Here is a 26,061-nt window from a genome sequence, read left to right as displayed (position 1 = left end):
TTTTCTCTGGACCAACTATTTCCGTCTACCCGAGAGATGGGCACTTTGGAACCTTCCCCTGGCGGCGCTGATTATTACTGAGGGCTGCTGGGAGGCTAAGAGGCACATCCCTGGGCCACCCCAGCAAGGGTCCAGGGTTTCATGGCGTCCATTTCCTGTACCAACCTCGCTCTTGCATGGACCTCATTTTCTGGCCTTCATCTTCTCCTTGTCGGGTTATCACGAGAGGTTAAGAGCCTCGACTCTGAGGTAGGCTTGCCTGGGTTGAAATCCCAGCTCACCAGCTGTACGAACCTGGAGAGTTTCTTAATCTCTCTGTGCCTCAGTCCCCTCATCTGTAAACCAGGGATAATTATAGTACCTACCTCGCAGCGATGTCGAGATGAAAGGACTATGTATAATGTACTTAGAATAGTGCCAGGTGCAGAGCAAGCACAGTAGAACTATTTGCTATTATCATTTATTGGAAATTTCTTCTGGGCCCCCCTATTGGAAGGAATATTGTAAATCACCTAAAGCTCTTTGTAGAACAGGACATTGGCATCCATAATAAAGCTGCTGGAGGGAAGCCAGAGGAGAGCATATCCTTGGAGCCATCTATGGTTTATTTTTATTTTGTCAATTTCACACATTTCAGCCCCTTCTTTCTCACTGGAACCCTCTGCTTCCTACGAACCGTTAAACTAAACGTCTCCATCACGCTGGGGCTCCCCGAAAGGCATTTGCTCTGTCCCTGCAAGGGAGCTGCTCTTCTCTATGACTGCAAGATGCCATTAGGAAGAGACGTTTGGGGAAGGAAACGAAGCAGCCACAATGATTGCTCCGTACATCCCCGACTTTGCTGGCTCCCTAAATCACACCCAGGCACAGTGGTGGCAGGCAGCAGGTAGGACGTGTCTTTGCACGTGTTCCTCAAGAGGCAGCGGCTGTGTGATGGATGCTGGTCTCCGCTTCTTTTAACCTAGGATTCCTCCCATCCCTGCCTTTGATAAAGATGGGTCTGGGTGGACCATTCCCCCAAAGAGGCATAATAATGTTCTGATCTGTGGGTCTCAGAAGACCAGCCATGCTTGAGTGGCCCTGGGAAGGCTTGGAAGTGGGTCTGGATGTCTTCTGAAGGGTTGATGAACGGAATTTGCTCTTCAAAATGATGCATCCATCGGGTACTGTTCCCCCTCCCCCTCAATTTCCAGTTGCTGTCCTGTGACCATGCCCATAATAAAACTATAATGCTTGATGTTTGCAAAGCACTTTTGTTTTGTTTTGTTTTGCGGTACGCGGGCCTCTCACTGTCGTGGCCTCTCCCGTCGCGGAGCACAGGCTCCGGACGCGCAGGCTCAGCGGCCCAGCCGCTCCGCGGCACGTGGGATCCTCCCGGACCAGGGCACGAACCCGTGTCCCCCGCATCGGCAGGCGGACTCCCAACCACTGCGCCACCAGGGAAGCCCTGCAAAGCACTTTTATAAGCTCTTTCAATGAATTCTCAAACAACTGTAGGAGGCAGATGTTGCTATTATCATCCTGTTTTGCAGATGAGGAAACACAGACGTAGAGACGTTCAGTAACTTGCCAAGGTTCGGTTGGTGTGTTGAAGTGTAAGAACTGGAACCCGGGCAGTCCTGTTTCTGAGCCCCAGTTCTGAATCATCACGCTATATCACTTCCATGACGTGGCACGGTAGCTGGGAATAGGGCTACGTATTCACCCGTTGCTCGTCTGAAGGAGATTAGATCACAGGTATGCAGCTCATGGAAAAAGAGCGTTCGTCCTCAGGGATCGTCTCAGCCTGACATACTCTAGATTTTGGCAAAAAGCAAACACGTTCCTGATCATTTCCCTCTATGGTATGGCTGCAGTCAATATAGGGCTAAAAAAAAATTTCAACATTTCAGGAAATGGTTGAACTAACCCAACACGTGTACATAAGAATGAGTAAAGAAACAATGTTTTCAGGTCCCCAAAGTCAATAATTTTCTTAGGAAAACCTCCCCCAAACAATACAGGTTGTCGGAGATAGGTACACAGAAGGTCAATCATTTTTCTCTGTTCTTTTTGCTCACGCAATCTTTTCAGACGTTTTACTCTGAAAACCTAGGATGCGAGGAATCTGAAAGATCAGAGATGGCTACTGATTTCTTTAAAATGTTTATCTATTCAGATTATATTCCATCACTGTCCTTCATCCAGGTCTTAGAGGTCAGTCAAATTATGGCCAAAGATACAAATTCTGGGTTTTGCAAACAGGAAGCTCGCCTAATAGGTGGTAAGCTTCTTGCAAAGAACATAGGGTTCAAAGGTAGAATATCATTCGTTCCTCTTAGCTTGCTAGGTGGTTTTTCTTTTTTAAATTTTTATTGGCGTATGCTTGATTTACAATGCTGCGTTAGTTACAGGTGTACAACAAAGTGAATCAGTTACACATATACATATATTCATTCTTGTTTAGATTCTTTTCCCATATAGGCCATTACAGAGTATTGAGTAGAGTTCAGTAAGTCCTTATTAGTTATCTATTTTATATAGAGTAGTGTGTATATGTCAACCCCAATCTCACAATTCATTCCTCTCCCTCCTTACCCCCTGGTAACCATAAGTTTGTTTTCTGCAACTGTGACTCTATTTCGGTTTTGTAAATAAGTTCATTTGTACCCTTTTTTTTTTAAGATTCCACATATAAGTGATACCATATGATGCTAGGTGGTTTTGAATTAATTACTTCTAATGCCTTTGGGTCTCAGTTTCTTTACCTGTAACATGAAGACAATACTCATTCCTTTGTCCAGCTCTCAAGGTTTTGCTGTGATGATCAAATTCAATATATCCACTGAAATGCTTTTGCAAATTATAAAGCTCCAAAAAGACATGAGAAACTTTTATGTCTTATGTTTATATATCCTTATTCAGTGTAATTTTTCATCCCACAAATTTATAGGAGCAACCCTAGAGTGTCTGTCAGGACACTGTATGAGTTATCTGTTACCGTGCCATAACGTAACCCCAAAACTTTGTGCTTAAAACAACACACATTTATGATCACAAGGTTTCTGGGTCAGGAGCCGTGGAGAGGCTCAGTTCAGTCCTCTCCTTCAGGGTCTCTCACGAAGCTGCAATCAAGGTGCTGGGCAAGGCTGGGGTCTTATCTGAAGGCTCGACTGGGAAAAGGATCTGCCTTCAGGCTCACATCGTTGTTGGGAGGGTTCAGTTCTTCTTGGGTTGTTAGCTAGAGACCGCCATGTTGGCTTTGCCAACAGGCAAGCCAAGAAGTCAATGGAAGGAGTCTGCTCATGATACATAAGTAATTTTTCCAGACTGTCCAGAGCCAGGATCCAGGTACATCATGCACAGCTCTGTAACCTAATCTCAGGAGTGACACGCCATCACCATGGGTGAGTTAGACATCCCACAATACTGGTTAAAAGTAAGTCACCAGTCTAGCCCACCCTGAAGAGGACAGGAATACGTAATGGCATGGACACCAGGAGGAGAAATCTTTGGGCACCATGTCAGAAGCTGCCTACCAAAATCTCAGAAACTTTCCTAGCAACACCAGCTGTCATGATGGGTCAAGCATTTGACACGTGTCAACTCAGTTGCTCTTGAGGGCAATCACTGAGGTGGGAAATACAGCTTCCACTGTAGAGTAAGGAAACCGAGGCTCAGAGAAGTTAAGTATCTTCCCCAATGTTGCACAGCAATAGGTGGCAGAGCTGATTTCAAATTGCAGATCCTTCTCTCTCAAACCACTTTGCTATACTTACTTTTTTTTTTTTTTAATAAGATGGGACTAGTAACATCCACATCTCAGGGTTATTGGAAGAATTAGAGGTCATCAGTGGCTGAACCAGAATGTCTATATAGATGAAACTTAGGGGTGGCCACCATTTGTAGTCAGCTTGCGGCATTGTGGGGTGGAGGGATGGCCTTGAAGCTGCTTTGGCACTGAGGCAATGTTTTAACTTGAATTTTATGTTGGTGTGAGGGGCTGCTAGAGAATGGATGATGCAGGGTTGACCGAAACTCTACTTAAGAAGCCTGCTCCTTAGCAAGGCTGCTAGAAATCAGAATTATTATAAAGGCAATACTTAGCGAGCATTTATTAGGTAACAAGCACAATTTTAAGTGCTTACATGTTAAATTGTTTTTCATCCCTGCAACAATCTTATGATAGCCCCATTCTACAGACAAGAAATCTGAGACCTAAAGAGATAATTTTCCAAGATTTGCCCAGAGCCAGGATTCGGGCACATCACATGCAGCCGTGCTCCGGAGAGCACATGGCATATGGTGCATAGCAGCTGCTCTGCAAACAGGGGTATCTGATTTTTATAGGATTATTGTCATTATTACAGGGAGCAAATAAAAATTCTTATTTGAGGCAAAGGTGGCTTTAAATATTCAGCTCTGCATGTTGCTGGCCAGCTCTCCAGTGCTCTGCTGCTTCCTGCTCGTGTGTCTTGAAAATTTTGGAAAACTCTGCCCAGGTCTGCCATCTGCAACTGAGCTCTCTGGGTCCTGTCTGGGGGACCTCTCTCCAGCCTGGACTCCAGGGGCTGCCAAGACTTTGGCTCTGATGTCTGATTATTGGACGTTCTTCTACTTCAGAGTGACCACTCTTCCCATTCTCCTGGTTCCATCTTGGTTTTCCTTCAATATGCATACTCTGCACATTGTCAGGTTCCTACAGTGTCAGAGAATACTAGCTCCCCCCTTATCCCATTATGCCCTTCTAGCTTGGCACATGACTAATCGGGATACGAGATGACACCTCCCAGCTTCCCTTGCGGCTGGGTATGGCCGTGTGTATGTTCTGTCCATGGGATGGGAGTGGAAGTGATGGGTACAACTTCTGGGTTCTGCCTTTAAGCAGAAGAGGCAGGCCCCCTGCTCCCCCTTGGTCCCTTCCCATGGGCTGGAATGTTTGGTGGTGAGGAGCCATCTTGGACTCTGTCCACCACAGCCACACCTTAGGGTGATGGAGCAACAAGTTGGCAGGAGTCTGGGCCCCTGATGCCTTTGCAGAGTGGACCTGCCTCACAAACTTTATTTTTATTTAAATAAAAAAGTAACCAGTTTCTTTCTTGCTAAATCCATGATTTACAGCGGAGGCTCTGTTGCACCAACTGACCCTTTTATTCAAAGCCATGCAAACCTACATGGTGACCCTCGTGGTTTCTAGAGAGTGGCTTACTTTTGTCTGCCCCAGTGCAGAAATGCAAGGGTGAGATCCTCGGCTGAAGAGCCAGTGAAGTATTAAGGTGACTTGCTTTTATCCTGAGCTTAAGACTCAGTGCTCCCTCCCAAGGTGGAAAATTAAAGGCATGATGGATGAGGTGTCTTTGCCATTTAGCTGGCCTACTTTACACACCGCTGGTGAGAAAAGACTGCACTTGAGGCAGAACAAGTAAGGAATCCTAAGGGCCACTTATGAAGCATTAATATGATGTGGAAAAAGGAAAGAAAAAAGTTATTAGGTTACCCGGGAAAGGCATGGAGAACAGCCTACAGAACAAGCTGTCACTACGTCTTGGAGAAGAGAAGGTAGGGCAAGGTCTGGAGGACTAATTTAAAGTTATTAGAATTATCTCTCTGTGGGCTTCCCTGGTGGCGCAGTGGTTAAGAATCCACCTGCCAATGCAGGGGACACGAGTTTGATCCCTGGTCCAGGAAGATCCCACATGCCGCAGAGCAATTAAGCCCATGCGCCACAACTACTGAGCCTGCAAGCCACAACTACTGAGCCCGTGAGCCACAACTACTGAAGCCCGCAAGCCTAGAGCCTGTGCTCTGCAACGAGAAGCCGCCGCAATGAGAAGCCTGTGCACCACAACGAAGACCCAACGCAGACAAAAATAAAATAAATAAATTTATATAAAAAAAGAATAATCTCTCTGTGCTGACTGCCTCCTTTTCCATACTTCTTTTTTCTTTTCCTAAACAAAAATCTCAAGTATTTTGACCAACTCAGGGATTTCGGCTATTTTTCAGAAGGCTTGGTGCCAGTCGACATGGAAGGTGGTGGTCTTGCGGAGCCGTGTGTAAGAAGACAGTGGCGGGAAGGTAGAACAGACATCTCATCCTTATTTTGGTCTATTATTCTAGTCTAACTGGATGCTTGTGTCTTCTTGGACCCCTTCTCCCAATCTACTTCTTACACGTTTACCAGTAATATTGTTTACATAAATGTGATTGTGCTACCTTCCTGCTTAAAATATTTTAAAGACTTCTCATTGCTCTTCAGATAAGGACAAAAACACTTCTCCGTGGTCTGGCATCCACGCCCTCCCCCTCTCCACCTTCCCCTTGGCTAGGCCGGTGCACCATCTTGCATTACGTGGGCGAGGGCAGCCCGTAGCGGTACCCCAGACACCAGGGAAGGAGCCCGGGCTTCTGACGGCACCGCAGAGCCAAGGCCCCAAACCACTGTAGACGCTTATGTAACAGAGGATAATGTTTTCTCTTTTTTTTTTTTTTTTGCCGTATGCGGGCCTCTCACTGCCGTGGCCTCTCCCGCTGTGGAGCACAGGCTCCGGACGCGCAGGCTCAGCGGCCACGGCTCACGGGCCCAGCCGCTCCGCGGCACGTGGGATCCTCCCGGACCGGGGCGCGAACCCGTGTCCCCTGCATCGGCAGGCGGACTCTCAACCACTGCGCCACCAGGGAAGCCCAATGTTTTCTTTTTTCTTTAATTTACACTGCCTTCAACAAGGTCCCTTTTACGAGCAATGGACCTGTGCGCTAAATAACACACTCTCTTATTGCGAATTTTTCAACACCACACATCTCTTCTTCGTAGTATTTGCCAGCGTTGCTACGGAATATTTCTTGGTGTGTTTATGTAATTATTTTCCATCTTTCAAAATGGAATGAATTCCAAGAGATCAGGGTCCGTACCTGTTTTATCAACACTCATATTCCCAGTGACTGGCAGGATATTATTTTTTTCAATTGAAGTAGAGTTGATCTACAGTGTTGTACCAATCTCTGCTGTATAGCGAAATGACTCTGTTATACGCATATAGACATTCTTTTTTTGTATCCTTTTCCATCATGGTTTATCACAGGATACTGCATACAGTTTCCTGTGCTATACATTAGCTGGAAGGATAATCATTTGATTCTTGAATACAAATACAAAAATTCAGGTTCTTGCTCTGAGACCCTCCAGCCAGTCTGATATACTTAGAAGGTTCCCTCCCGTGAGGGTTTAACAGGTCACCAGGATGCCACATTTGAAGACTCCTAAGTTCCCGAGCTTTTGGTGACACAGCCTGAGCCGTTCTGTTCCCTGTAGGTCTCCGAGTCCCGAGTGGCAGCCTGGCATGAGATATCAAGATGGAGTAGTGTTATTCTTCCTTATGACTAGCACGTTTCAGGCTTGGGTGAAGCTGTGAAGTTCTTGTCGGCTGGAATGACCTCTTAGGGAAATGTCTGTAAGTCTGGCAGTGCTTAGTACCATGCCAGCATATACAAATTGCTTCACAGGGGCTTCCCTGGTGGCGCAGTGGTTGAGAGTCCGCCTGCCGATGCAGGGGACGCGGGTTCGTGCCCCGGTCCGGGAAGATCCCACGTGCCGCGGAGCGGCTGGGCCCGTGAGCCACGGCCGCTGAGCCTGCGCGTCCGGAGCCTGTGCTCCACAACGGGAGAGGCCACAACGGTGAGAGGCCCGCGTACCGCAAAAAAACCCAAACAAACAAGCAAACAAATTGCTACATAAATCCCGTAGTGGGTGAGCAGGCTTTCTCCTCCTTTGTCACAGCTACGGGACAGGATGAAACCGCGCGGACGGAGTAGGTCTGCGGTGGGAGGGGGCCTGGAGCATGATGGGTTTGGTTTCCATTCTCATGCCTCTTCCAGAACCTTGGGGCTCCCGTCCTTGGCTCCTGGGACACTGTTCTCCCAGCTCATATGGACTCTCTTGGCTTATTCCTTCATCCACACAATGGGTCAGTACAGCATAACAAGCATCATTCATTTATTCAGTCATTCAGCAAATATCCCTCATACGCTGAACACAAGGACCTTCTGATTCCAATTCCTCACCTGTAAACTGCGGACACGATAACTCGACATATTGTTGCAAAGGTCACTCCTGTGTTTATTCACACAGCGAGGATTTTCGTCCCTGCTCTGTGCCAGGAACTGATCTAAGCACTAAGAATGGGCAAGTCCCTTCCTTCCCTCATGGCGTCTACATACTTTTGGGAAGAGACAGATAGTAAGCAAACAAGGTAATTTCACACTGGTGAGTTCTAGAAAGAAAACGAAACTGGTGACCCGTGTGAGTGGTCACAGACAGCCTCTCTGAGAATACGACAGGTGAACTAAGACCTAAACATCTGAATGATCCAGTCATGCAAAGAGTCCGGTCAGAGCAAATAGCAGATGCAAAGGTCCTGTGGCAGGAACAAGCTTGGATCGTGAGCTACAGGTGCCACAGAGGCCAGGGTGGAGGAAGATTGGTGATTGATGACAGAAGCATAAAGGGTACGACCAGGGAGGTGGGCAGGGGCCAGATCACCTCCAGGACCTTGGAGGTCAAGGTGAAGCACTGGGGTTTTATTCCGGGTGTGATGGGAAGCTCTGGAAGGCCAAAACAATAAGAGGTTCCGTGATCTTCTTTATGTTTTAAACAGAACTCTTTGGTTATTTGGAGCAGAATGGATGGGGGCTGCGACTGGGGAGAAAACAGAGAGCTCAGATCAGGTGAGAATCTAGAGAGACCTAATGTAGAGCCTATACGCCGCACGTGCTCGTACATAGCAGCTGTCCGTACGGCAGATCCACTGCACAGCCAGGGGAGATGCTCCAGGAACACTGCAGACCCCGGGGGCCACAGATGCCATTCCAGAACTTCCCAGGAGTTACCGGGATGGATAGGCAGCAACATCCTAAAAATCCATAAACCATGATCCCCACCTTGAGTGCTACTCTCAGGCTACTTGCCAGCCCAGTCACGCATGAGGAAATAAAATCCAAGCATCAAGAGATCAAAGAGCTTGTTAGCGGGGTGTGGGTGTGGGTGGACGGGGGTGTAAGTCAATACGGTTTCTGTGTAGCACGTCAATACCCATCACATTCGCAAATGCCTGTACCACTTTCCTCGGCTAGCTCACTTCTGCAATTTATTTCACAGAAATAATCACAGAAGTTCAAGATGGTGTTTGGACAAGGTTATTCAAAGCCCAGGCCAAAGATGGTAGAACCTAAAGGCCAGTTAATAATAGGGTGTTGGTTCAGATAAATGATGCCATATATCATAATACGTGATGCTTTAAAAAAAAAAAAGCTGAATAAAGAACTTTATGTACTGATATGGAAAAATTACAAGGTATATTGTTAGGCGAAAAAAGAAGCAACATTAGTTTAAAATTGAAGTGGGGGAGGAAATATATATGTGTGTCTGTGTATGTTTTCACATGTATAAAATAAATATCTTTGGAAAGGGATATGATAAAGCGGGAACTCTGATGACCTCTGGGGAAGGGGGCTGGGTAAGTGGAGGAAGATGTAGATTCTGGTACGTCGGCTTGTCTACATTTTGCGTTTGGAACTGTGTGAATGTATTACCTACCCCCCTGCCCCCCACCAAAATAAATGAAGAGTAAAAAATAACAAAAGCAGAAGGGGAAAATGTGCCTTAGTAAAATGACGAACTACGACAAGCCTTAGACCTCTGGGGTTGGCTCACACATAGTCCAAGCAAGGGACAGTCAACCCACAGGTGCCCACAGGCTATTGCTGTCCGTCTGACTTCCGTCTCTGCCACCCCTTCTAAGTTCAGGTTGCCCTGAGGGTGAGAGCAAAGCCCACAGCCAACCAGCTACTGAAACTCCATCAATTGTGAGCCAAGAGTTCCAGCAGAGGGCCGAGGAGGCAGATGGGCAGAATCGAGTTTCCAGGATCTTGGGGATGACGTCCAAATCAGCAGGACAGTGGGCTTCAGTGACTGACATCTGCCACCATCAGGAAAGAGGGCCGCGCCTCTTTCACGCTTACAACGCAAGGAAGTCTGGGCCATTGTGTAAAAAAGTCAGCAAGAACCTAAAGAAGCTTTGCTCCGTGGAAAATACAAGAACCAACACTCCACATAGGCTCTTGACATAAACCAATTCCTTTAACTCTCACGAGTACTCCACGAAGGTACTTCTGTTATTCATCGTCTCACTTGCGGGTAAGACGCAAGGAGATGGACTCGTCTGCACAAAACCACACAGCTTCCAAGTAGAAGAGCTGAGTCTTGAATCCGAGTTGCCTGGCAGGCTCCAGAGGCTATGCTGTTTGTTATTCACGGCGCCATACTGCTTCATGGGATACTTGGGAACGGAGACCCCACGTGAGCAAAACTTTTACTTTTGGTGCAGAAAGAAAAAAAAATTAACTTTACATTTTTTTTAAAGGGCAATAGTTCATTTCCACTGCCGTTTGCCACTTTCCGGTGAAGACCAGTCAGATGGGAGAAGGACCCTCAATCTGAACAAGGGTCCCCAGATTTAAAGGGTTCAGACAATGTGGATAAAACCAGGGTCTCATGGCAGCTCGGTGGTGGCTGGAGGATTCTGAACATAACGCATAGAGCCTTGAGGTATTACAGCGCTGTCCCCACAGCCCTGCCTAGTGCCTAGTTTGCTCTTTGAGGACCAGTAGTGTAGGAACAGCTTCAGGAGGACAACTTCACCCACGCCTCTGGGTCAGGTGGGGCGCCGGGAGCAGGACCGCGGATTCTGAAATGCACCTGCTCTCGTCAGTGGCCTCAGCGCTGGCTCCCCATCCTCCCCTTACAGTTAATTACTGGTCTGGAAGGAGCTTGGGGGACTCATGAACGTGACACAATACACTGTTTCAGGACAGAGGCTGAGAGATGTATTGACTTTATACATTTTCAGGTTGGGCTAGGGAGCACACGTCGGGCTGCGACGGAAGGAAGAAAACAGAAAACTCGTCATTCTGGCCATGAAAGGCTATAAATGAGGCTGGGAAAGGGCCTTCAGGGTAAGAGGACAAGCCTTTCGGCATCTCTTCATTTAGCAATCTCTTCCTTGTGGTGGGAGAAGTGAGGGCAGTGTTTAGAATCACACAGAACAGGGTTCAAGTGGCCCTGAATAGCTGTGTGAAGTTGGCAAGTATTTCAACCCCTCTGGCTACTCCGTGTCCCAGTTTACCTGTTGTGGTGTCATAAATCGCCCTCCAAACTTAGCGGCGTAAAACGATCATTTTAATGTGAATCAAGAATTCTGGAAGGGCTCAGCTGGGTGGCCGGCTAGACACCATCCTCCGCCTGGATCAGGACATCGCCCTGTGGTCTTTCCACAGGGGGAGCTGGGCTTTCTCACAGCATGGCGGCCTCAGGGCCCTAGGATGCTGACACGCTGCCTGCAGGCTCTTTGGTGACCCGGCTCTCAAAGTCACGTAGCATCACCTCTGCTGCACACCGGTGGTCGGCCCGTCACCGAAGTCCACCCAGCTTCCCGGGGAGGAGACAAAGACTCCTTCTCCTAACGGGAGAGTAGTGGGGTCCAGAAGAGCAGGCAAGAGGGGGATGTTGACAACACAGCCATCGAGAACATTCTTGGAAAACACAGCCTCTCGTACACAGGGCCATCATCGGAAAACTGATTATGTGACTACCACAGTAGGGTCTGGGGGGAACGGTGATGGCGTGTCCAGTGCATCCACCATCGTGAAGCCTCTCCCAGGTGCCTCGTCCTAAGCACTGGTTTTGACCCCAGCATCCATCCCTTCCTTCTCTGTGGAAGTATGCCGCTTTCCCTTGGAGAACCGATGGCCTTCAATGTCTGCAGCCTCGATGGGATGAGAAACCGTGGATGCGCTACATTTTTTTAATTAAATTTTTTTAAAAAATTGAAGTATGGTTGGTTTACAATGTTTCAGGTGTACAGCAAAGTGATTCAGTTATACATACATATATATATACACGCACATATACATATATATTCTTTTTGATTCGTTTCCCTTATAGGCTATTGCAAGCTATTTTTTTTTTTTTTTTTTTTTTTTTTTTTGCGGTACGCGGGCCTCTCGCTGTTATGGCCTCTCCCGCTGCGGAGCACAGGCTCCGGACGCGCAGGCTCAGCGGCCACGGCTCACGGGCCCAGCCGCTCCGCGGCACGTGGGATCCTCCCGGACCGGGGCGCGAACCCGCGTCCCCTGCATCGGCAGGCGGATTCTCAACCACTGCGCCACCAGGGAAGCCCATATTGCAAGCTATTGAGTGTACTTCCCTGTGCTATATAGTAGGTCCTTGTTGTTCATCTATTTTATATACAGTAGTGTGTATCTGTTAATCCCAAATTCCCAATTTACCCCTCCCCCTCTTTCCCCTTTGGTAACCCTAAGTTTGTTCTTTATGTCTGTGAGTCTATTTCCGTTCTGTAAATTCACTGAATCATTGTTTTAGATTCCACATATAAGTGGTATCATATGATATTTCTCTTTTTCTGTCTGACTCACTTAATTATGGTTGATGCTTTACTTTTGAACAGCACCAAGCAATGGAGAAACCCAATGGCCATCTCAGACGCCAGATCAAGTTTTGACGACAGAACCAGCTCTTGGGTCTCCAAGGAAAATCTCTTCTTCTCTCGGGCTGCTTCAAAGCCTATCCTCTACCTGTTCCCCCCACTCCCAGGGGCTTCCAGCAAATTCCCTTGGGAGAGTTAAGCGTCTATAAATCACAGGAAACACCAATAACCTCAACCATCTAGGGCTTTAACCTTCGTCACAGCTGGAAGTGGGAGGAAAACAAACATTTTATGGAGAACACACCCAGTGTGTATATCAATAAATTCTCTGCCGCAGATGTTGACATAAGTCTGCTGTGAGTTTAGGGTGGGCTGAGTGCGGATGCTTTTGACTTGTTCCTTTAGGGACCTGAAATGCACGCTTTACCCCATTGATTGGGAGGTTTTCATTCGTGGGCGTTTGCCTAGCAGATTTTCTGTGCCATCTTCAAAGAGCTCTTAAAGAAAGAACTCAGTCTGGGCCATTTCCTTCAGGAAACAGCAGAGTATCCTCGTGGGTCATTCCCAGAAGCTCCGCTGAAACTGTTTACACTCAGCAGCTCTGAGCACACTCGTGTTCCAGAATTTTCCGAAAACAAACAGCTGAGTAGAGCTGTGAACATGAGGTCTGCAATCGAGGCTGCTAAAATGAATACTAAGGGGTACCTTATTCTCCATGTTCAATGGTCTTCGCTTTTGGAAAAGCCCTTCTCCTTTTATGACCTGCCTGACTGACTTGGTCTCCTTCGCCGCAGACCATCCCTGAAGCGTACTGACTAACGGGCTTCGGAGCTGTGGCAGTGGCTGCTGCTCTGAGCAGGGGAAGAGTGAGATGAGTACCATTTGGTTTTGCTACGGAAGTGCAAGGACCCGGAGGATGTCTTCCGTCTCGACCGGCTGGCTGGAGGATGCTGGCTGACCTACCGCTACACTAGAAGCTGGCATCCAGGAGGGAACACCACGTCCCAGGCAGGTTTCCTGGTAGGGCTGATGCCTGATGGAAGCCGAGGATGATCAAGGATAAGGTACAGCAGGAGCAAGGCGAGTTTATAACACGTGCTGGAAGCACAGCAGTGGCATGACACTTGATCTGTTTAGAAGGGGTCATAGGAATGCGGTGACAATGAAGGTGGGCTGAATCTTTGAAAGGCCTCGCCTCACTTATAAATCCCTCTACAAGAGACACACAGTCTAGGCCCAGGAAGGCTATTTTGCTGCCGATTTGATGCCTTGAAGATACAGGCAATTAACCCCCTAAAGAAAACAGGCACGATTTTACCCAAAGTGGAATGTGCGACCGGTTCAAACCGGCCGCTTTTGCACAATTCATTCGCTGATGGACTATTTTCCTGAACAATATTCCTTTTGGTTGATCTACACCGTGATTTAAAAAATCTGAGCAAATGTTTAAAAAATCGGGAGATTTTTCTAGGACAGACTGGATTTTCAGCTGTTCTAAAAAAAATCCAGAGATCGGGGCAACACGGGGCCTGTGTCCTCACCTGGGAAGGTTCCAGCGTCCCCCCTAAGTGGGTGCAGTCTGTCCCGCTCTCCACCTACCTCTCGCGGCATGCAGGGCTAGCTGTCTGGCTCCTTTGTGTCTGCAGCCCCTGGTGAAATGGTCCGACTCCTGTGAAGATGCCCTGCTTGAGCTCTGCTGCGTGGGCAGCCTCTCAGCTTGCAGCTGACCACACACACCCGTAAGGTAGATTTGCCAATCTCACCTGCAGCATCCGGGCCCCCTGCAGTCTCCCAGGAAGGGGGGATGGGGAGGGACCATACAGCCATGGAAATGTGCACCGCTGATTTATTTACATGAAAAAGTTAGGAACAGACCACCGAGATGTCCTACTACAGGGGGCTCTCAAAATAAATTAAGGTTTTTTTTTACTTAATACGTTGTCAGGCAGCTAATTAACAAACTAAGTTTGGGGCAGGCAAAGGGCTCTGGCAATGTTAAGTTACAAAAGGGGATCTATCACAGGCTGATCCCAGCTATATAAAAGTATTTACATGTATAATAATGGTAACAGCTACATAAGGTATGGAATGTGGGTTTAAAATGTGTTTTTTAATACATTTTTTATGATTATAGAGGTGACAAAGGGGCATTGAAGAAAATACGGTTAATAAAAAGAAAAGGAAGAAAAAATAAGGAGGAAAAAAAAAGTAAGTCTCCGTTCGGGGCTAGTGTATCTTTAAGACCTCCTGGGTATTTGCTAATCCCTTTCTAACTCCAAGGTCAAGTGCAGAGCCTTCTGATGGTAACACCGGCCAGCTAGACATCAATAGTATTTTTCATTTGAATTGTATTTGTTTATGCTCGCCTTTAATTCATGCAGTGAATATGAGCTTTTCCTATGTATTTATAGACATGAAGTTTATGTTAGAAGAAAACATTGTAAAAAAGGCATCTGCACAAATATTCAGGTGGATGCTTCCTGCCTCGGAATGTCTTCATTTCTTATCTTTATCCGCCCAACAGTGTGACTCTAAGTTCAGGAAACCACGGAGAAGGGTTACTGAAATAATATACACAAAGCATTTTGTAAAATGCCAGGAACTACGAAATACACAGAGTATTATTTTGTATGTTGTCAAGCACCATGAAACATACAGAATATCACTGTTATTTACGTTTCTGTATTTGAGATACTGTGTTTGCTTCCCCAGAGAGATCTAGTCCCCCCGAATGCTCATGTTTTAAAAATAAAACCTAATATGGAACTTTTAAAATGCAGACGTGAACCCATTTAAATACAGGCGTTCAGGAGATAACAGCACAGGTGTGCGTGGCCAGGTCGGGAGTCCTGCAGGTGGCACGCAGTGACCCTCATGGGGGAGCCCGTCTTGCTCCGAGCCGTGGGGGCTGCATCGCCAGCATGGAGTTCCCTGTTAACTTCCAAGAACGCCCGTCAACAGGCACATGAAAAGATGCTCAACATCACTAATCATCAGAGAAATGCAAATCAAAACCACAGTGAGGTACCACCCCACAATGCTCAGAATGGCCGTCATCAAAAAGTCTACACAACACAAAAAAAAAAAAAAAAAAAAAGTCTACAAATAACAAACACTGGAGAGGGTGTGGAGAAAAGGGAACCCTCTACGCTGTTGGTGAGAATGTAAGTTGGTGCAGCCACTATGGAGAACAGTATGGAGGTTCCTCAGAAAACCAAAAATAGAACTACCATACGACCCAGCAATCCCACTCCTGGGCATATACCCTGACAAAACTGTAATTCAAAAAGATACATGCACCCCTGTGTTCACAGCAGCACTATTCACAAGAGCCAAGACATGGAAGCAATCTAAATGCCCATCGACAGATGAATGGATAAAGGAGATGTGGTACAGATATACAATGCAACCCTACACAGCCATTAAAAAGAATGAAACAATGCCATCTGCAGCAACGTGGATGGACCTAGAGGTTATCATACTAAGTGAAGTAAGTCAGACAGAGAAAGACAAATACCATATGATATCACTTATATGTGGACCCTAAAATACGACACAATGAACTTATCTGTGAAACAGAAACAGATTCACAGACATAGAGAACAGACTTGTGGCTGCCAAGGGGGACGGGTGGATTGGGAGGTTGAGGCTAGCAGATGTAAGCTCTTCTATAGAGAATGGATAAACAACAAGGTCCTACTGTAGAGCACAGGGAACTATATTTAATAACCTGTGAAAAACCATAATGGAAAAGAATATGAAAAGCAATGTATATATATATGACTGAATCCCTTTGCTGTACAGAAGAAATTAACACAACATTGTAAATCAACTCTACTTCAAAACAAAATAAGTAACTAAAATAAAAATTAAAAAATAGAATGCCCGTAGTTTAAAGAAAACCCTAATTTTTGGCGTTTCTCCTTAAGGAATGGACTTGGGAGAGTAAGACCCAGGGAAAGCTTAGGGCGGAAGCGTGGATTCGATAAAGGTGCAAGGCTGGGGTCGAGGGGAGCCCTGGGTGGGCTGTGCCCTCCCCCTCAATGCTGGGCTCACTTCCCAGGCTTTTATGAAATTCTTGATCCCCAGAGCTCAGACTAGCCCAGATCCCAGGTTTGAAAAAGATCCAGAAGGTGGAAGGGAGAGAAAAGAGCAAGTAGAAGATGCTTCCCAAGGAACGGGCGCTCAGAGGACCACAAAATGTGTTCCTGTGCTCAAACACGCCATCCACAGCCTTTCATCTTCTTTGCCGGCTGCCACATCTGCTTGGAGCTTGATTCACTTAAAAGTCATGGGGTTTGGACAGGATATTAACTGCTCCCTTGGCCTCACAACCCAGAAGGGTGAAGCACAATCTAGTAGGTTGTGAGTTGATTTTGTGTGGTTGCCGAGATGCTCAGACTGCTACAACGTTCCTCTAGCGGGGTGGAAACTAAATGCAGCACAGTTAGGTGTGTGCCTGGACCAGGTGCAACGTCTCTTCCTGGATCTGAGGGTTTACAGACGTGGCTCCAGGACCAGAGTGCACAGGCTCTTTCAGAGGTGCTGGGCTACAGGGGGAAAGTGCTCCATCGAAACAGCTGTCTTGAAGGATGGTCTTCTCCCTCCCGATTGTACACAGAAGAGGCTGTTTCACCAGGGAAGGAAGCAGGGGCCCTTATGTTTCTAAGAATCTCAAGTTGGGTTTGTTAGAAGCAAACCCTAAGATGAGGATTCACTTGTAAGTGATGGATAAGGGAAGTTCTTCCAGAAAAAACTGGTAAGGGAGAGCGAAACGTTCATGTAAGGAAAAGGTATGATTTCAGGAAAAGTCTCAGCCTTGTTTTGCTCCCGTGGGAGCTCCAGGTATCGGTTACAATTCAGAGTCATGTGCCCCAGAGAGGGGTCTGGGCTTTCATGCTCCACGTTCATCCATCATTTGCAAGGGCTGCCCCAGGAAGACGAAGACTCCCAGGCTTTTCCAGAAATCTTCAAGAGTAGGCAAAAGGGCCCCAGAAGCCCCGGGTGCTGCTCTGGAGGATGCAGGTGCAGGATCTTAAAGCAAGGCTACTGTTACGGACAGAATTGTGTCCCCCGACTGCAAAAATCATATGTGAAAGCCCTATAGCCCCCAGTGTGACTGTATTTAGCGACAGGGCTTTAAAAATACAATTAAGGCTAAATGGAGCCCAAAGGGTGGGGTCCTAGTCTGATCAGACTGGTGTCCCTGTAAGAAGAGGAAGAAACACCTGAGCTCTCTGTCTCTTTCCGAATGGACACACAGAGGGAAGGCCATGTAAGGACGCAGCAAAAAGGCCAGGAAGAGAGGTCTCACCAGAAACGAACACTGACGGTACCTTGATCTTGGACTTCTGGTCTCCAGAATGGTGAAAAGAGAAATGTGTGTTGTATAAGCCACCCAGTGTGTGGCATTTTGTTACAGCAGCTCTAGCTGACTGATACACCCACATAGGCGCACAGAAGCAGTGTAAGGGTTTCAAGAGGAACCTGGGCAGGGCAGTGACCACCACACCGGGTGATTCTTTGGCTGTATTTCCTATGATAAGACTATGCATAAATTATGTCCCTGTTCTAGTCACCCAGGAAAATTATTTTAAACAATTCTTATAGTTTTGTACTTATTACAAAACAAAACAAGTACAAAATAAGTTTGTACTTATTATAATGTACATATAATAGAAGTACCTTCAATGTATAATTTCAAGGTTATTATTACTAAAAACGAAGAAGAATTTTTAAAAACCAGGGCAATAAAAAGGTGATTTAAAGAAAACTCTTAAGTGAGTAGTGGTCCGAGTGGTACACGATGAGATATGATTTGGGGCAAGTTCCCGGCTATTGCTGAGATTCCCCTGCTGTCGTCCATTTTCCAAGCTGATTCTACAACCTTCCCGGCAATATCCTTTGGATAAATCCCTCTTTTGCTTAAATAAGTCAGGACCATCACTTTTAGGAGCATCTAAGAACACCACTAATATGGGTAGAACCATAAAATTTCCCTTTTAATCAACTGGCTTCAGTAAAATAAAAAAGGCAAGTCGACTGGAAGATTAGGATAGGTGATAAACAGTGAAGGAAATGCCAGTTTAAACCATGGGTCTGTAATTCATGTCCCTCCATCAGATGGCCCAGCCTACCTTTCCAGACTAACCCCTGAAACTCCTTGTCGTGTCACTTCCAGCCCAGGACCATCACTCACCCTCCTCTGCACAAGTTCTCCTGATTTCACACATCTAAGCATTTGCCGTTTTCCTCCTGTGCCTGCAACGCCATCATTCTCTGTTTCTACATATTCAATTCTTTCCTCCTGCCCTTCCGGGAGAGTTCAGAGACAACAGCTACAGGAAGAGCCCTCTCCGGCTTGAAGAGCAGTCAAGGTGAGGTAGGCAGTGTGAGATGACTCCCATTATCCTCACCTCCTGGTACTCACCCCCCCCGCCCACCGTGTAATCACCTCCCCTTGAATGGGGCCCAGACATCTAACGAGTAGAACACAGCAAATGTGTTTGGATGTCACGTGCGAGATTAGGTTATAAATACTATGACTTCCGTTTGCTGGTGTTCTTTCTCCCTGGATCATCTCGCGTGCTTGTCCTGATGGAGAGGGACGCCTGGCAAGGAGAAGGACACTGAGGCCCTCCGTCCAGCAATCCCTGAGGACCTGAATCTTGCCGACAACCTCATGAGCTTGGGAGTGGTTCCTTCCCGAGTTGAGCCTTCAGATGAGAAACCACCGAGCCTGGCCGACACCCTGATTGCAGCCTAGTGAGATACCCTCAAGAAGAGGACCCGGATAAGACGTGCCTGGATCTCTAACGCGCTGAAACCATGAGACAATAAACGTGTTGTTTTAAATGTCTAAGTTTTGGGGACTTCCCTGCTGGTCCAGTGGGTAAGACTCCACGCTCCCGGGCGGGTTCGATCCCTGGTCGGGGAGCTAGATCCCGCAGGCCGTAACTGAGAGTTCACATTGCTGCCACAAAGATCCTGCAGGCCGCAACTAAGACCCGGCGCGGCGAAAATAAATAAAAAAATAAATACATAAATAAATATTTTTAAAAATGATGCTCTTTAAATAAATAAACAAATGTCTCAGTTTTGGGGTCTTTTGTTACAAAACACTAGATAACAAACACTCTTGGCCCTTGCTCTCCAGGCAGAGGGAAGTAAGCCCTCACATCCCTGTGAAGTTTGCACCTTCCATGTCTTCGAAAGCCCTTATCTGAGCTGTGGTCACTCTGTTCCTAGATGCTCCACAGACTTTAGCTTCCTAGAAGACAGGGTCTGGACCTGACCCAGTGGGTATCGACCTGGCACGGAGCACAGCACCTCAGACTTCCGTGAACCAAGCAATGTTTTCTGGAGGTCCAGGTGAGGAAGTGAATAAGCAGGAACATCCATCAGTTGTGTGCTGGTAAACAGCCTTCCGACAGTGGCAAAAAGTCCTGGTTTGAGATGTTTGCCAGTTTCCATGGTATAAATACCGACGGTCACCGCATGAGAGACTGGGAGGAAATTCGAGCAAATCCAATCAACTCTCACGAGCTGGTACCAGATGGCTTCAGCACAGCCCTGACCCCGGTCCTGACATGTCGGCTCTTCTGCAAAGGCCACAATTACCTTCTAAGACATCATATTAAGAAACCTGGGAGGACGCAGGGAATTCCAGGCCCTCACAACCACCCAGCTTGTGGCCAGTCTAACTCAAAGCTTAGTAAAAAAAGACTCTAGAATTCAGAAGGAAGGAAACGCTGATTTCAAACCACAGTTCCCGCTACTGTGACACCCAGCGCGGCTGACAGTGGAAAATCACGCATGATGCTTACCATCTCAGCAGACACACCTGGTCCCAACATCAAATTCCCAGAAGATCAGAACACACAGCGTTGCCACCAGGACTCTTCAGAACCTGCTCCCGTGCAGCAAAGCTTATCTCCCTCACTTTGAGACTCCTGATTGTGCCATAAAGAACTATTTACACACACAAATCCACTGCCTGTTAATGAACACATTCCCTTTAACTTGCATAATCAACACTAATCTTGTGGGTTAATTAGATTTTATGTGCATTTGATTCAGGAGATTTAATTTGACCTCTGATCTCGTGCTTAGAGCAAGGGACCCATGCACGCATTTCTTTCTAGCCACGTTTTCACAAGGTGAAACGCCCAACGCTCACCCCTCAGATGTACTAACAATCCTTCTTGGGGTCATGATGGTGAAGGTTGGTGTTTGATTCAGGAAGCTGTTCAGGACACCAGATGTGTCTGCCGGCTACACATGGAAGGCAGGACTGAGGAAAGGGTCTTACAGGTAAATGAACTGGGTGTTTCTATAAATTTATTTATTTATTTAGTTTTGGCTGCATTGGGTCTTCGTTGCTGTGGGCAGGCTTCTCACTGCGGTGGCTTCTCTTGTGGCGGAGCACGGGCTCTAGGCGTGCAGGCTTCAGTAGTTGTGGCACGAGGGCTCAGTAGTTGTGGCTCCTGGGCTCTAGAGCGCAGGCTCAGTAGTTGTGGCGCACGGGCTTAGGTGCTCCGCCGCATGTGGGATCTTCCCGGACCAGGGCTCGAACCCGTGTCCCCTGCATTGGCAGGCGGCTTCTTAACCGCCGCGCCACGAGGGAAGTCCCGAAAGAACTGGGTGTTTCTAAATGCAATGGAGCATTTGTAGAGTTTTTCTGGGCAGGCTTGAAGTGTTCACTTAAGAAAATACATCTAGTAATGGAAGTGGATGTTTCTTCCTTTAGTGCTAATCCCTTCAGGAAAATACACTGACAGACTGTATCAAGAGCCCTAAAAAACGATCTAACTTTTTTGATTCTAAGAAGCCACCTCAAGCAAAAAGAGAAGTGGACAAAGATTCATGTGAAAGGTCTTTTGCTGCTGCATTATCTATGAAAATAAAACTTGGAAACAAATTAAATAGCCCAAACTATGGATATGGTTATTAATGTAACGTTAAATCTATGTGATGGAATCTTAAAATATTTCTGAGGAATATTTAATGTCAAAGGAAGATGTTATCAATATAAGTGAAATTATCTTAAGAATCTGGATACACATTATGATACCAAATTTGTAAAATAAGTGAATCTACTACACGTTTACTATACACAGATGCTATCTATGCATTAAACACGGGAAGAAAAGGAATCAACGTTAGCAGTGGGTTATCCTTAGGTAGAAGGGATGCTGATATGTTGTTTAAGTTCTTTCCTCATATAGTTGTTTTCACAAATATTCTAAAATGAGTATGTGCTGCTTTTACACACAGAAAGCGATTATGTTAAATCATAATCCAGAATGTCTGTCTAGACTCTCACACACCATCCCTATGCATCACTGCCCCTGACTGTCACCTCCTGTCTTTAAAGTCCTCCTCACTGAAGACTGAGTCTAATCCTTTATGATTCCGACATCAATTCTGATGTGTGTCTTTTTTCTACCACCACGAAGTAATACTCTGACACCAGCTGGGCGTCCTACACTTCACCTCAGTTCTGACACTACCTAGACCTGGAGATCGTGTCCGATCCCACAGGTCAAGGGCTCAGTCCCACGAGACTGTCCCCACCTTCAGATGCCAATTGCAAGTCCAGGCTGTCCCCTGTGCTTCTGACCCTCGGGCTAAAGATTAGAGGCTACCATGACCCCCTCCTTGGGTTCCATTAATTTGCTGGCGCGGCTCACAGAACTCAGAGAAACATTTCACTCACCAGGTTACTGGTTATTACGAAAGGGTATAACTCAGGAACAGCCGGTGATAGAGATGCACGGGGCAAGGCATGGTGAAAGCGGGCGCAGCTTCCACGCCCTCTCCAGGCACCACTCTCCCCAAATCTCCACGCCATCACCAACGCGGAAGCTCCCCAAAGCCAGTATTTTCGAGTTCTTACGGAGGCTTCATTAAATGGGCACCGTTGATTAACTCATTGGCCATTGGCTGTTGAACTCAATCGCCAGTCTCCCTCTCGAACACGGAGGCCAGGGGTGGGACTGAAAGGTCCAACCCTCCTCCAATCACGTGGGTGGTTCCCTGCAACCCGCATCTTAAGGTGACCTAGGAGGCTTTCCAAAAGTAACCTTATTAACGTAAACAGAAGACAGCTTTACGCTCTCAATCTGGGAAATTGCAAGGGTTTTCAGAGCTCTGTGCCAGGAACAGGGATGAAGACCAAATACGTATTTCTTAGTATAAATCACAATATCACACCCTTTGCGCCAAGGACAGACACTCCGTAAGAAAGCAGCCTCTGATAAGCAAGGGCAACGGCAGGGCAACAGGAGATGACACAGCCTCGGGGACATGAGTGTAGGTGAGGAGAAGGAATGAGCCTCCGCAAAGCAGAACAGACCGTGCAAACTAATTTCTGCTCCCAAAAACCCAAACAACAGACCCGCAGAATCAGGGCCCTGCCCTTGCTGCCAGAGACGCCAGAAGGTACAACAGGTGATGTAAGTGTCTCCAGAGTTCCAAGCCAAGGTGTAACAGCTCCGCGAAGCAGTGGTTACTGTGGGTCTAAGGCAGGGACCTTAGGCGGAGACCGGGCCATGGGACCCCGGGTCACCGATGCGGAGGGAGGGGTCCCCGTGCGTACCTGTTGCGCGCGCCGGGCGCCAGGCGCTGGCACACCACGGCGGCGGTGGCGTGTTTGCCGCCGTTGCCCGGCTCCTGCTTGACGTCCCACCGGCGAGGCTCGCTGGTCCGCGCGCTCAAGATTTTCACGCCCTTCTTCACCTTGGCTCTGCGGGGACCAAGAGAGCAAGAAAGAGCCAAGAGGTTACTGACCCGGCCTTTCCGGACGCGCCCAGCCTCCGCTAAGCTGCGCGCGTTGCTTTCCTTTTCAATTTTCTGCTTTTTTCATATCCGGTGGCACAGTCGGGGGAGGGGCCTCAGAGGAGGAGGATGCCGGGGAACTGGCGACTGGAGTGAGAGGGGCATCTACCCACAGACCCAGGCATCACGGAACTTGCTGTTCAGGTCTGAGGGTGAGGGAAAGCGGCCTCAGGCAGTCCCCAAACCAAGAAGTAGCTCAGCTGAGGGGTCAGGAGAAAAGCCGGCCTGCCCAGGCCAGTCATCCTCAGTTAGGGGCGACTGTGTCCTGCGGGGACACGTGGTGATGTCTGGAGACATTTCAGGTTGTCTCAACAGTGGGGACAGTGCTGGCACCCGGGGATGCAGCTAAGCAGCCTCCCGATGCACAGAACAGCCCTCCCTTCCCCAGCACAGACTTACCCAGTCCAAAGGGCCCCAAATGCCCAGGTTCTGAAACCCCGGTGGAGGTGCACACACTGCTTTCTCCACTTGGAAGCTGTGTGACTTTGGGCAAATAATAACCTCTCTGGGCCTCACTTTCCTCCCCTGTAAATGGACATGATAATAGTAACCCCCAATATAAAGCTGTTGTGACGATGAAATGTATTAATACATATAAAGAGACTGGAACACTGTCGAGTATACAACAAGCACTTAATAAATGTTAGTTATGGTTTGATCAGTGCAGGCAGGTCCCCAACCTGCTTCCCGTGACTTGCTGGGTCTCCTCTGGGAACAAACTCAGCCAGGGACTTTCTAAAAAGGCAAAGCATTCCTCTTAGAACTGTTGTTTTAGCTATGTCTCTTTGCCTCTCTGAACCTCAGTTTTCTCATCAATAAACTGGTGAGAAAAATATCGGATCGAACACATATACCTGCTTATCCTCTTTTCCCAAATCCCACTTAAAGGAGAGTCGAAGGGACTATTTTTAAAGACCCGTGATGATGGGGAGAGAGATGCAGCAAACGTAAACGATCTGGGGACCCGTAAGCTGATGTACAAGCGGGTAAAAGGGTCAGCTGAACTTCCAACCTAAGTCGTGAGCCGTCAGCGAGAAAAGCTAAGAACCAGCAGAATTTACACCGCGGAATCCCCCCATCTCAGGAACTGGTGGGACCACTAAAAGTTGGAGCCCATGAGGGTTAAAATAAGGAGGAGTAGCCAAAAGTATGTTTATGAAGCAGCCAGATGCAAACACGCTTCCCTTTCCCTGTAACAGGGTGACCGCCAGACTCCCTGTCGGGCCTGGAGGACCATGAAGATTTGACACCATGACAAAAACAGAGTCACTATGTGACATCACGCACACTGAACATTGAGATTCCTAGGCCTTTGTCCCCAAAGCTGGACCTTCACCTTCTAAGAAAAATACCAGATTCTAGACCATTCGGTGCTGACCCTGGTTACTGGTCCAACCAGCCAGCCAGGTTACTTTTCAGTCAAGCTTGTAGTCACCAAGGCCCATCTACGGGCTCAGAGCTTCTGATGGTTTTTAGTCCTTCATTTTCTTTTTTTTTTTTTTTTTTTAATATGAGCAAACAAGAATCAAGAATCTTAGGACACTGATAAAGTTTCTACATGACATAGGGAACAAAACAGGCAAAAAAAAAAAAAAAAAAGAAGAAAAAAGAAATCTGTAGAAAATAGAGCCTATACAGGAAAGACCACAATTAACAAAATACACAATCATTCACATTCACAGAGCCATCAGAGAAGATACTGCAATCATGAAACAAAAACAGATTGCTATCTAAAAAACCCAGAAAGGGAAAAATGAGCCCTTGGAAATTAAAAATATTATAGAAGAAATGGAAAATCAGTGGAATGGCTGATGGACAGAGTTGAGGACATTTGTCCTAGGAAGCAGAAAAAAACCCAAAGAAATGGAAGAGGATTACTTTGAGGTTCAACATCTGAACAATATAAAAAAACACACAAAGGGAGAGTAGGAATCACCAATGAAGTAATTCAAGAAATTTCCCCCAATGAAAGGATGTGAGTGTCCAGATTGGAAGGGCCTCCTGGGTGATGAACACAGGGCCCACCCCAAGACACAGGACTGACACAGCTTAGGACACTGGCCACAGACAGGTGAATTCTGCAATCCTCCAGACTGAAGAAAGAATCAGGGATCAGAACGGATTCAAGATTCACAACATGCACTCTGGAAACCAGAAGGCGATGAAAAATATCTTCAAAAACCGGAGGGGAAATGATTTCCAACCTAGCATTTGATATCCAGCCTAATGGGGAAGAAAATGTTTCCAGATATGCAAGTTCTCCAAAAATTTATTTCCTACATCCTTGCTCAGAAAACGACTTGAAGATGTGCTCCATCAAACATGGGGGTAAATATAGAAAGAAATCATGAGACCCAGGAAATGAAGATCCAATGCATGACAGGAATGAACAGGAGGTTTCTGGTGAACAGGGGTCCTGGATAACAGGACCAGCGCCAGCACGGAGAAATTCTGGCAACACGTCTTCAGGAAACTGGAATTTTCCTAATAAACTTGATGTGAATGAATGTTCTAAGAGGAGATTTAGATAATCAGTAAAGAGTCTGGGAATAAATCAGAACAAAATAAACAGAAAATGAAGAAAAAGAATAAAACCAAATTAGTTTTTATTTTTTTATCTTTTTGTGGTACATGGGCCTCTCACTGTTGTGGCCTCTCCCATTGCGGAGCACAGGCTCCGGACGCACAGGCTCAGCGGCCATGGCTCACGGGCCCAGCCGCTCCGAGGCATGTGGGATCTTCC

The 26,061-nt window shown here is 47.0% G+C and overlaps 1 protein-coding gene across 1 annotated transcript in view; it reads right to left on the bottom strand.

The window, feature by feature from the left end:
- The window catches only part of TMEM132C (transmembrane protein 132C), a 386,766-nt gene that overhangs the window by 109,076 nt on the left and 251,629 nt on the right, over positions 1–26,061 (bottom strand). The window contains exon 3 of the mRNA XM_024121135.3: positions 23,080–23,226. Within this exon, the coding sequence (XP_023976903.1) occupies positions 23,080–23,226 (147 nt within the window). The remainder of the gene's footprint in view (positions 1–23,079; positions 23,227–26,061) is intronic.

Source organism: Physeter macrocephalus, chromosome 19 (assembly GCF_002837175.3).
Source record: "Physeter macrocephalus isolate SW-GA chromosome 19, ASM283717v5, whole genome shotgun sequence".
In the NCBI taxonomy this organism is placed as follows: domain Eukaryota; kingdom Metazoa; phylum Chordata; class Mammalia; order Artiodactyla; family Physeteridae; genus Physeter; species Physeter macrocephalus.
This window is presented reverse-complemented; position numbering and strand designations above follow the sequence as displayed.